A 13,613-nucleotide genomic window follows, 5' to 3' on the forward strand; every position below is an offset into this window, starting at 1 on the left:
AACGCCCATTCAGTAGTTACTTCAAAAAGGTACTGTAGAAAGATGAATAACAGATGGATAACAGCTAGATAGATTGACAGAGTGAAGATGCCGAGTCACAATATATCAAGTGGCATAGCTGGTGCGAGCTAAAAGTTACATTCCAATATGGGAGAGTCTTTCAAATATCCAGTTGCTCAGACTTACACCAGTATTTTATATACACTGTGCTTGCTCTCCATTAACCAGGTGCCACTCCATTAATTATGGAATAACAACATTTTGCTCCAGAGTCTTCGTTCATAGGAGGCATCCATCATGGACATACTGTTATTTATCATGAGGGCAACTTCCATAGACCAGTCATAGAACCATGCAAAATATTTTGTGTGTCTTTGAGTGCAGCTTTACTTTCCTTTCCAATGTTTTTGGTGGGGCTTCTACTGCCAGTACTATCTTTTTTATCAGCATGTTAACGATCATTGACATCTACTGCCAGGGTGTGTTGTCACTTGTCAGTAAACCTACTTTTGAAATTAAGGCCAGATTGGATAGTCAATGCTTTTGAATGACATATGAAGTTCTTGGTAATAATATTATATTTTTCAAAATTGCAGACAATACGTTGCACATTATTATAGCATGGTGGGCTCATAATTGACGCACTTAAGGATTTGATCAACGATATCTATCAAGGAAAAATCCAAATCACTCGACTGTATGTGTTTTTCATATGTGTAGTTCCTCAGAAATGTTATGATCTCAAAATATTTAAGGTTCTGTGCTTATGCACCGTACAATTGAGCAGAATTTGACCACAAAATGTCTGCCGTGTCAAGTTCTTTCATACCCCTAAATTGACACATTCGTTGTAAAGCTAACTGTAGTGTAGGCCTTAGTATACATCCATTGACTTTAGATGCTATTTGCTATGCTCTGAGCCTCTAAGCTCAGACTGGTCAGGTTCCAGAGAGCAATGGTATCATGTTGAGGTAATGTTGGTAATTTTAAAGGAGTAAGATTTCCAAATGACCAAACAATGTGCAAAACTGGTGGGAGGGTGTTAAAAGCTTAAAAAATACCACAATTTGGTCAGCAAATAGCTGAAATGGATTGAAACTCATGAAATATGTAATTCTGCTTGACTGAAAAAGTTTAGGTGGCCTGCTGTATCGTTGCTAGTAATAATTAAAGGTGCGTCAATTACGGGGGTGCGTCAATTATGAAGCCTTTACTATACAGTGTACATATAAGCCCTAGGACAAACAATGGGGCATTAGACATATTGTTAATCGCCTTTGGGTAAGCACGACGCACCTCCCCCTTGGATCCACCAGTACAAAACTAAGTTTCAGATCCTAGGGTACTAATACTTATTAAAATACCAGACTGAATGGCCGTGCATGACACTGGCAGTACAGTTTGCAGGCCTAAGTAAGGCTAACACAGTTACATTCCTAACATACAGTTACGCCTTGTAGTAGTAGTATTACTACTAGTCTAGTAGTAGTACTTCTACTAGTAGTAGAACTAGTTTATAATATGCCTACTACTAGTAATAGGTAGGCTATATCGAAATTCGGACTTCTTCATCAATTCCAAAGCGCCCGAATCGACCGATCGCCATTTCTCTATTTCTATGATCCTTAAACTAAACTATACACGCTTGAAGTCGAGCTGGAAGTCGCCATTCTTCTCGTCTACGCTTCGCACTTTCTTTTCATCTATGGGGGCAGAAATCTTGATTAGGGGTGCTTGGCAGCGATTGGCTGAAACCCCAGACCTTCTCTAAGATCTATTTTGATTGGTGCTAACATACTGTGACACCGTCACCCTCGCCCCATAAAAGTTTCTCCCAACTCAAAAAAAAAACCCAACGTCATCCTTGTGACGGTTAATTAAACTCTCCTTTGGGGGAGGTTTCGATAAATTTCCAGCTTGTTTGCTCATGGATCGAGTGACCGCACAAGCTCTAAAAACATCTGGAAATTGTTGTTCTAATTCTTCTGAAAAGTTAGAAGTTGTTGGGTTTTCAACAACGATTGGGTTAGCGGTTACTTTGTTACCGGCTAAATCATTTCCCAATAAACATGAAATCCCATCAGCGGGGAGAGTAGGCAAAACGCCTACAGTGAAACGCCCAGTCACTAAAGTTGAGTGTAAATAAATTTCGTGAAGAGGGACGCTAATGTATACGGACTTTCGAAGAGTATCGCAGGCGAAACAGTTTGTCTTTCCGTCGGTGTTTACATATAAATATATCAAAGATTCCTATGAATAATTTTTAAAAGAGGCATTCCGTTGGTAGATGTAATACTTATCTCAAGGAGAAGAGCATTCCATAATTTTTGTTGGGAACCATATCTCTGTGCCTTGTCCCTAAGTCGATAACAATCTTGATCGCCGGATGTCACCTGTTCAGTTGACTGGATTAACACTCAGTTCATCCATATCAGAATGTTATATTAGAATCAGAAAGTCTAAACAAAAGGCTTGAAACTCTTAACCGTCTGTCATTTGACCTTCCAAACATTTCTTATGCTTCTCTCTTGTGCATCTTATTATAGTCAGCACTAAAAAATTCCTAATAAAGTTCTAAAAAGTAAGTTATTGTTCAGATGCAGCCATCTCGAAAGCAAGTATGTTAAGCCAGAAATTAAGGCTAGGAATTAGGCAAATCCCCTTTATTTCATTCCGCTCAAGAATGATAAGGATCTGGGGATAGTTAAAATATTGCAGCTAGATAATCAGTCACACGTTCACATCTCAGGTGACTACTTCGTTAGGAGGGGCGGAAAGAATTCAGGCAAGACGCCGAAATAGTTTGTTACATACGGCACAGGAAAATGGTATTTTCTAGCCAGATTTTAATTAAATTATTGGCAGAGTGTGCTCTTAATTACAACCTGTGGAACTTTCAGTATATTAGCCTGGAAGGGGCAGCGTTTTTCTTTTTTTTTGGTGAAACAGGAGTTGAAAACAGTAGCTGGTTCAAGATGCCTTCACGGTAGGTGTTCGTAAAAAGTTTAAAATTCGTATTGCAATCTTCTTGAATTGTGATTGTTTTGAATAATAGCAATAGTAATAATAATAATAATATTAATAACTTACATTTATATAGCGCTCAATACAGCGTTTCAAAGCGCTTTACAAGGTAGGAAAGAGACACAGAAAACCAAGGGAAATTGAATTTAGAAATCAAACAGAAATGTTTTAAGTTGTCTCTTGAAAATACAAAGGGAGGGAGAGTCACGAACGTGGAATGGGAGTTTATTCCAAAGAGAAGGTGCAGCGACAGAAAAGGCACGATCACCATAACGACTTCAGGTACGTGAACCAGGAGTTAATTGCAAATGCGCATGATAGGTTTAGCGAAGCGTAACTGTAGTTGACCGACGCAAAGAAGTAAGCAGTTCAGTGGTATATTGAGGGGCAAGTCCGTTCATCACTTTGTAGGTGTGAGGTAGGATCTTAAACTGGATGCGCTGAGAGATGGGAAGCCAATGCAATAAACGGAGTACAGGAGTGATGTGATCAAACTTTTTAGTGAGTACGACTAGGCGCGCAGCAGCGTTCTGAATTCTCTGAATGGGGGTTTTATGAGAAACTGGCTAATTCACATACACACTGTTGCAGTAATCCAGATAAGAGGAAACAAAAGCGTGAACCAGTCGTTCAGTTGAGCCTTGATCTAGATACCTTCTGAGTTTACCGATTTTGTAAATACCATACGCAGCTGCTGAACGACAAGTGTCCTGAATATGTTTTCGCATATCGTGTTTATCGTCAAGCAAGACACCAAGATCTCGTTTATTTTCAGATGGAATTATGACATTTGTACCAACAGTAAGGTCAGATAGGAGTCGAATCTCTTAACTGGGAGGTGACGTGTATGACTTTGGTCTTTGAATCGTTAAGGAGGAAACTGTTGCAAGTGGACTATCGCTTGATGTCAGCGATACAATTGGAGAAACTGGTTAGACATGTATCATAATCAAAGTGAATGTTTTCTAAGCTTTCAATATTCACAACTTCCGACTGGCATCAAGCACCAGCCTTTGATGTGCCAAATATTTTGCTTCTTTGCTCAATCTATCTAACTTACTGCGTATTCAGTCTAATTTAGTCCTATAGGCTAACTTGGGCCTAGGCTAACTTAGGCCTAGGCTACAACGTGACGTTTTTTTTTCTTTTGTGAGGAGCGTTCTTTCTTCCTGGTCGTTATCAACATTAGACACATTCTCATCTTCCCTAACAATAAAATGGTAAAAACGCAGACGCAAGAGGCAGATCTCTATGAACTGATCGTTTTAAGCTTAGCATGAAAGGCAATGACGTAAATGACTACAAACTCGTAAAAACCGAGAAACTCCCAAAGGTAACATTAAGTAACGATTATTCGACGAATAAAACAAACAAAATATGAACTGATTGCATTCTAAATTGCTTTATTCAGTTTTATCGCATGCATTTCCGATTTAAAATAAAACTGTCACGTTTGTCACTCTGCGAGGGTTACCTCTGAATAGCTACTATGACAGCCTTATACAATCAGAAGATAAGACTAAGTTAAAGGAAATGTCTCCAGAGTAGTGAATTAACCAGGTGCAATTAATATTACATGCATTATTTACCAAGCAGAGAGTAATTCAATATCTTATAGATCACGTAACATGTAGATTTAATATGATTTCCACAGTAGAATTCATTTAGAGACATGCGTTTGAGAAGCATTTGTTCCACATCGGAACTGTTGGTCCGTTGGTTGGACATCCCAACCAATGCTTTGTAGTCCACAATGGATAGCCAGAATCAACTCTATCATTAGCATCGTCATAACGCCAGTAGAGTTCGTCCTTGAAGAAGTACGTGCGACCATTGCTCCATTGAAAGGCAGCATCTACAGTACCTTGATTGTAACCCGGCCAATGTGTGTTAGTATCTAAGTTACCTTCTTCTGTCCTGTCGAGGTCAACAAGGTAACGCCAATACTTTGTACCTGTAGAAATAGTGAAGATAGAGAAACAAGGAAGCAGAAATTTACAGTGAGCGATAGGCTATCGATAATTATCATGTTTAAAGTAGTGTGGTATCTCCGCAAACAGTCAACTGCGAGTAGCCATACCATCGAGAATAGCACTGAATGAAACCCTTAAATGAGTTGGTTTGGTGGTCCAGAAACAGGTCATGAAAACATTTACATAAACGAAACATCCATGCTACATTAAGACCCGGCGGATATAATGTATGAAATTTCGTTTGAAATTTCGATGCACTGAAGGAGCTACTGAGCTCACCTTTGAAGAAATATCCCTTGCCATTCCTTCCCCAAACGACGGCCGCGTCAATGTCGTCTGGTAGTCCTGGCCACCCATAAGCAATTCTCATGGGGTAACCGTCATCTATTGTGGTTCCAAATGTACGCCAGTATTGACTTCCCTGTCAGAGATAAGAAAACTGGTATTTGAAAGTTGAAACTAGAGAGATTTTGAAATCTGTTGTTGAGAATGGTGATGTTTGTGCCCTTTATTTGTAATATGAACAGACCACTAACGATGATTTGAAGTGATATTTGACTTGTATAGTATATAACAATAAATTTTTGAGTGAAACCAGTTGCAGAAATTTCACCCGCCAATGTGTGTTTAGTTTTAAAAACAAATTCACATCAGCTATTGCGAAATTGCACCGTCCCTTACACAAGGGTATAAAATCAACGAACATTCCGATAACATGCATAAGATAGGTGACATTCTTAAACTTAATTACTACTTAAAACATGAACCGCAAATGCCATTACCTCATGTAGTAGACGGTGTCTCATCTATTCTAAGCGGTGTAGATATTAAACGAAAGACTCTCTCGCCCTTTTATTAAACTACAGTATATCTTACAGGTTACAACTTACCTTAAAAAAGTAAGTTTTTCCATTAGGCCAGTAAACTGCAGCGTAGAGATTTGTTGGAAGACCGGGAAAGACCTCAAATATGGGTTTAGGATACCCATAGGCAACATCCGTGCCTGCGTAGTTCAACTGAATGACGAAGTCCCCCTTGAATGCGAACGTCCGTCCATCATAGATTCTTGTTATTGCATCGAATTGTCCAGAAATACAAACATCTGTAAAAACAATGTTGAACATTATGTCTCAGTAATTACCTAAGTGTGTGTGTGTATGTATGCCCATTGTATGTTGCATCATGACCCTACATGAAAGCTGCTATTCATTGACTGGATGTGACCTCAGCATTTTGTTATATATCAAGTTACATACAGTTCGATGCCAGGGAAGACCACTGCAGATTGGATTGCCCTCAACAACTCATTAAATTTCCTCTAACTTGGTGAGGATACTCAAAACCATGTACATTGGGGAAGTACATTAGAATGTTATCGGTATTTTGATTTGCGACTAAAACTTTCGTACAAGTTTAAACTCAACCTAACATAACCTAGATGAACTTTTGCAGCTATTTATAAGTTTTTCTAAACTGACAAATGTATTTTTGTGTTTCCAAATTGCTACAATGGGCCTTGCTACGTTCTACGCCGCTAAACATGATTCTGAATAATGTGTTTAATCATTTGTTTCAATAAGAATTCTGGTCAATTTTCGAACCTTTTGTGCCCCCAAAACAAAAAGAATAATAATAATAATAATGTGTACCAGTATTCCCGCAATATATCATATATGCATGTAATTTATACTGCAATAATATCTACGTAGAGTATTTGTATAGACTTAACGTTTATACAGAATACACGAATGAGGACTAGTTGCAAATTGGTCATTCCAATAGCAGAACATTTCTGGTATCATTGAGACGGTTTGATTTTTAAAGAGCAACCGTTGAAAGGATACGAGCAATGTCTCCAAATTCAAATGATATCATTTCTAACTATGATCGAGAACAGTTCCGGGACGTTTTGTGTCTTGTAGAATCAAAATCAATTGTATTCAAAAAAGCACCGGCTGGAAAAGTAAGCTACTGGGATTTCAAAAGCTTTACTCGCATTTCAATACTTGCAATGCATGATAAACCACGAACCATAACACAGAAAAAAAAACATATTACGACCGTCCTTTCCCCCTTTGTTCATTTAATGCTGAATGTTGGGGCCGTAATTCTTTTCACCCGTGGAATTTATTGGCTGGAACAATGGCCACTATTATCAGGGCGAACCAATGAGGGTACCAATTGAAGATTTAATTCAGGGGTCCTCTAGACGAGGACACGGTTCAGAATCGAAGTCCACTAGAGCTCTGTGGGATACTATATACCTTTTCCAGAGTGTGCCATACTCGATAGATGCAAGGCGGAGCTATAACAGCTGCGCTACTTGGGGTTTGGTCAGTACCTGGTTACCTTTCTTCCAATGTTACTTTTGATCTTTTGTCGCTACCATGCTCTATTCGAGCGATAAAATCCATGAAAGCCAAGTATAACCACATTATATCAAACAAGAAACTATCTAAACTGTCAAGCATTGGACATTGTCGGAAAGGAATAGACTGAAGCAGACGTGTACAAAATCGCCAGTACTTTAACCTTACAAAATCTGTAGTTCGATTTAAAATTGAAAGATTAGCTCCAAGCTACGCATATAGCTTCCCATAATATAACATAAAAATAAGACTTACCAGATGCAACTGTGTATGATGGTGCTACGAGCAGGACCACAAGAAGGAGCGTCCCGCTTCTGTGTTGACGTTGGATCATGATGTGCAGCGCGTATGTTATCTGTCGTCTCAAAATTGAAACTAAATAATCCTCATTCCATTTTTAATTATATAGGTGTCTGCATCAACCTGATTACAATCGAAGCAAAACTACGGAGAGCCAAACGTTCCATAAATGTCACAAGTTTCAAGTTTTCGACATGCTTATGTTGAATTTGACATGTTGATGGATGTAAAGACATATTGTACTTTGTATTTCTTTTTCGACATGTTCATATGGAATTGTAAAATGTTGACGCCGAATTGGACATATATATATATATATATATTAACTTTGACACTTCACTTTCTTTTTCGACATTTACGGAACGTTTGGCTCTCCGTACAAAACTATAGACTATAATATCGCATGATGTCAAGGTTGTACAAAGAAGATGTTGGTCACTTCTCCCTGATCTAACCAGGGACCTGGCATTTACGCAGTTGTGGTTTTTCTGCTACTTGAGTCATTAGTCATAGCTAAAGTAACGAGAGGAATTCAATCCACACAAATTTGTATGTGCGTATGTATGTATATTTGTATGTATGTATGTGTGTGTGACGGCTAGCTTGTAAACACGATATCTCAACCAACACAAGATTAATCAAGGTCGTACTTGGTAGGTACATGTATATGTGCCCTACTGTTTTTGAACCCATCTCATGAATATTAATGAGTGGGCTGGGCTTAATAGAAAATTCATATAATGCCAATATCTCTACAAGCGTATATCCGATTTAATTCATTCTTGGTATGTGATGTAACTACATTGTAAGTACATGTTCTCTGCAACATCAAGTTAACTTTATTAATTGTAATAGCTGGGTGGGGCTTAAAGGGAGATTGTCAAAAACGCCTGTAAACACGATATCTCAGCAACCACAAAGTTCAATCAATGTGATACGTACGAGATTGATGCCCCATGATGAGTACATGTGCCATTTTGTTCTTGGTGCCCATCTAATGAATATTAATGAGTGGGCGGGGTAAACGTAATGTTTGGTTCATACTGGTATGTTACATAATAAACACGCCTCCGACTTTATGCCATTTATATTCCTCAAATTGCAAGAAATTGCTATTAAACTAAAGACAAGCACCAAATGTTCCATGATTTTCATCCTTGGCATCAACCGTGTTTTTTGTGTGTGCATATCATGAATATAAATCAGTAAACATGAAAACCCTTAAACAAATGTCTCTGAAATTGTATGTCTAATTAGCTTCATACATAAACTTGGAAAATACACTGTGAGTACATAGATTTATTGCTTATAAAACCATAACATTCGACCAAATTAATATTCCAGCATGTATCTTTTGTCTTTATACTATGTCACTAAATAGACTTTGTCAACATGATAACTGATTCCTGGTATACCTTCCTTCATATGTTGCCGCATTAATCAATACAGATTACCCTCTTTATTGTGGTGTGGACAAGGTCATGTATATTAACTTATATGGCTTACCACTACACTATCAATATGTTTAGGCATCGTAACCACTAAACGTATTCGTTGTATGGTTAATGATATATGCAATCTTTCATGTTTTGTCGTAAATTTGCAAGCAGTTCTTCTTGGACATTTTCAATAATACTGTGCAATTTTTTCTCTTAACGCTCATTTTGAAGTTATCGAAGATAAAGGTTGACCTATATTGCAGATTTACAATTATAACAGATTGTGAGAAACAGCCGAGTATCGAATAAGTACTTGTCATCGGATTAGAAATATAAGTTTGAACCTTTTGTGTTTTCTTTGTTTTTTTAACTAATATTGTAAAATGTTGTTACGTAAGTAACGTCAGTAAGTGCAACCCCTGAAAATCCTTTACCCATGTATGATTTTCATATAAGTGTTCATTTACTGGTAAAGATTCTCGAAATCCTTCTTGATTATTTTTCTTCAAATTGATTTTCTTCCACATTACCATCACTAAAGCTATATATGAAGTATTCATTCATTTTGTCTTGTAAGTGTTATAATGCTGTAAAATTATGGTAATTTAACACTTTCAAAGGAAAGTATAAACAGTACTGTCAATCATTTTATAATTTTGTGAAACACGACACAAATTGTCTTCACCTCATTGTAAATTTTTCGATGTTTCTCAACAGCTATCAGTGCTTCCTTGAATCACTCGGGTAGGGGTGGGGGGAGGACAGGTGAAAAGAAACCCTGACAGGAGAGAAGAAGAAATTCAAACGAACCCTGTCCTGGGAAAGAGAAGGCTTCAGATTGCCATATTTGAGCGTCGAGAGGACGGTGCCATATCAAAGAAAATTGTCCCCCAAAAACTCAACAAAAAGGCCATGGTTTGGCTTGGTTCAATGTGGACTCTCCTTTGGGAGCTATACCGCTATGAATTGCTGCACCTCGGCTCTCTTGCTCCTTGCTATACGCAACTGACTGGCAATAATGAAGTCTCTAACCTTTATCTGCAGAGAGAAAAACAAACATTTTAAAATTGCTGAAACTGTTCGGATGAGTGCAGAAGCTTTGATGCATAACATCCCCACTGAAAGGGGGAAAAACTTAAATAGAAGCACATATCATTTCTATACTCCTTGGGTTTTGTAGGCCTCTAGTAAGTACCAATGACTTGAACGAACGTTAAGTCCCATTCCAACATTGTCCTCTGAGTTGGTATGAACCATCCAACCAAACCTATTTCTTTGCGTCTCGTCACTGTTATAAACCCTATACCCCCATTGTCATGGCGCAACACCTGCCCCGGTGCCCCTACCCAATGACTTAGCCTCGTTTTATAGGTCTACTGTATATACCCCAACTATAGCACGCTATCATAAAAAAGTTTCTTGAGATTACGTAATCGACCTGCCTTGGTCGTTAAATGGCCTCTTTTTACCAATTAGTCTGCAGCGCCTGCCGCATACTTTTTCTTGTATGAGGGTCTTTGTGTAAATGCTGTATGATTAACTACACTGTAGACATGAACATTTTTCCACACAACAGTGTTGTCACAAGGAGCCTAATTGTGTTAAGAAACTATGCAGGCTAATTGTACAGCCTGAGGTCGATTTACGACCGCGGCAGTTCGATTCCGTAATCACAAAACTTTCTTAGCTATAGCGTGTTATAATTGGAGCCAATAAAGCAGATCTTTAATCCAACAAATTGTATGATCCTTATTCTCCTAAGGCAGTGCTGGTAGTCGAGAAACCAAGCGTACGTATTAATTACCCTCCCATGAAAATATGCTGGGCGGAATCTGAAAACCATTTGAGACCATTTGATATGTCGGTTTATCTCCTAGTTGCTTTTCCGCAACGAAGCGCTTATAATGGGTGAAGGAACGACGATGTCAATACTTTCCAAGCATGCAACCGAACACTGCAGTCCACCTCAATTTTTCTTTTAAAATGTTGCCTTCCCATTTCCAAAAATCCATAAAATACAACTAGCCTGGACACTCAGAATGAAAAGACATCATTTTACTCACGGTGCGCTTTTTGAGTCACTCATTTTGTGCTCCTCGCATTCACCGCATCATGCGTTTTTCTCGGCATTTACTGTTTCTGCTTTACTGTCATCGATGCGACTGTCCGTTCTAGCAACATGTTCAACTTGGGCCTGTCCTGCAGCACCAGGTGAAAGAGGTTATTCAACAATATGCTGCTACCCCCTATAATCCAGAGCGAATCTCTGATATCCATCCTCGTGATTTGAATTTCCTTATCAGTGAGAACTTATTTTTCGACGCTCTTTTATTAGAGATACGGGGGAAATCAATTTCATACTCTTCATTTAAGAAAAAGGAAGGTAGTCGCAGGGAATCTCACCTTTTGACCGAATTGAAAATCTTGAGCGCCATCATTACACTTTTGATCTGAATCATCTTGAGATTCTCAAAGACAAAAATAAAGAGCTTGAATCTTTGCGTTAAACAAAGATGGAGGGGGCCATGTTGCGGTCCATGGTCAAATTGTTAGAAACTGGTGAAAAGCCCTCCTCGTATTTCTTGAGTTTAGAGAAAAGAAATTGTGCAATAAAACGATTCAAACAATTACTGGATCGGATGGTATTTGTAAATTTACCAACAAGGCCATTTTAGATGAAACTTACCCATGATGTTATGTTACAAGACTTTGTAAAAACTGATCATTTTACTTGTTTACATGATGAACAAAGTGAGGGTCTTGATGGCCCAATTCAGCACGAGGAACTTCTAAGTGCCCTCAAAAAGATGAGTAATAATAAGAGTCCTGGTTTAGATGGTTATACTGTAGAATTCTATAAAGTGTTTTTTAACGATCTCTCGGGGTTTTTATTAAGGTCACTAAATGAATCCTATGATATTGGTTGTCTTTCAATCACATATATAGACGTGGTTAAATTACATTGCTTCCAAAATGGGCAAAAGCCACGCAATCTCTTAAAAAACCGGCGTCCAATCTCTCTCCTTAATGTATCCTACAAGCTTGCATCATCATGTATTGCCAACAGGTTAAAGCATGGTTTACCTCATTTGATTAGTTCGGATCAGTCAGGGTTTATGACAGGTAGATTCATTGGGGAGAATATAAGACAGGTTTACGATATTATGAGTTACACTGAGTTAAATAATATTCCAGGTTCTTACTCTTAATCGATTTTGAAAAAAAGCATTCGACTCAGTTTCACATGAATTTATTTTCAAAACGCTAGATAATTTTGGGGAAGGCTTTAAAAGATGGATCTCAGTTTTTTACAAAATTGCATCTTCAGTCTTAGTCAATGGCACATGACCCGATTTTTTTTATATTAAATCGGGATGCCATTAAGGGGATGGTGTTTCACCTTATATTTTTCTTCTGTGTTCTCAGATTTTAAACATTGCCATTAAGTGATATTAAGGGTATTATCATAGGTGATATGGAATATAAAGTTTTACAATATGCTGATGACACAACTATTATTTTAGATGGCACTGAAAATTCTCTTTCACAAACTTTCAAGCTTCTGGAAAAATTCCATAATATATCTGGTTTGAAAATTAACATATAAAACTAGTGCTGTTTGGATAGGATAAAAAAAAGTAGTAATGATGTTTTATGTAAGAATTATAACTTATCTTGGGTTGGAGAAAATATATTCAGTTATCTTGGGGCAACATTTTGTACACAATTGGATGTTATTGTGAATGTAAATTATGTTACTATTATGCAAGCTATTACAAAACAAATTCACCAGTGGTCAAAGAGGTTTCTGATAGTTTTAGGTAGAATAGTTGTGGTTAAATCTCTTTTGTTGCCAAAATTGAACCATCTCGCTCTTTTACTTCCAATCCCAAGTAAAGAAATAATCAAGTAGATTAATTCCAAGTTTTATAACTTTTTTATGGGGAGGTAAAGTAGGTAGGATCAGTAGAAATTAAATGGCGCTTCCTGTTACAAAAGAGGGGGGGGGGTGCTGGCATGATCCAATTTGAACTTTTCGATAAGGCACTTAAGATTACTTGGATTCGTAGATAGCTTAAATATAACTTTTGACAGTAGGGTGTATAATTTATATAAATAAAGTGAATATTCCTTATTGTAATTTTGATTACTCTTCTGGTACTTAGGGAAAGAGTTATTAAAGAAAGTAAAGATATACCTTTTGGAAAAGTGTTTTTTTTTCAGCCTGAAAGAAATACACTGTTTCGCTCAACCCCAAAAATATTCAAGAGGTTTTAATTTCCAGTATTTGGCACAATGAAAAAATTAAGGTGGGTAATATATGCATTTTGTATAAAGATTGGCAAAGACATGGTATATTATATGTTAACGATCTGATAAACTCTAAGGGTGAGTTCTTATCTGCTGATGATATTTATAAAAAAATAAGATGTTAGATCAAATTTTCTTCACTTGCATGGTATTAAAAAGGCAATAGAGAAATCCTTTTCTGGTCTATTAGGTCAGAG

At 37.5% G+C, this 13,613-nt stretch overlaps 2 protein-coding genes across 2 annotated transcripts in view; one reads left to right on the forward strand and one right to left on the reverse strand.

Annotated features, from left to right (window-relative positions):
* The window catches only part of LOC139985093 (F-box only protein 9-like), a 256,710-nt gene that overhangs the window by 112,610 nt on the left and 130,487 nt on the right, over nt 1–13,613 (forward strand). The window lies entirely within an intron of this gene.
* Nucleotides 4,411–7,771, reverse strand: LOC139985094 (uncharacterized). Its single transcript, XM_071999291.1, has 4 exons — nt 7,622–7,771; nt 5,888–6,099; nt 5,277–5,418; nt 4,411–4,978 (listed from the first exon to the last, which is right to left on the reverse strand). The coding sequence occupies exons 1-4, from the start codon at nt 7,698–7,700 to the stop codon at nt 4,689–4,691; spliced, it is 723 nt and encodes a 240-aa protein (XP_071855392.1). The 5' UTR covers nt 7,701–7,771; the 3' UTR covers nt 4,411–4,688.

This window comes from Apostichopus japonicus, chromosome 17 (assembly GCF_037975245.1).
Source record: "Apostichopus japonicus isolate 1M-3 chromosome 17, ASM3797524v1, whole genome shotgun sequence".
In the NCBI taxonomy this organism is placed as follows: domain Eukaryota; kingdom Metazoa; phylum Echinodermata; class Holothuroidea; order Aspidochirotida; family Stichopodidae; genus Apostichopus; species Apostichopus japonicus.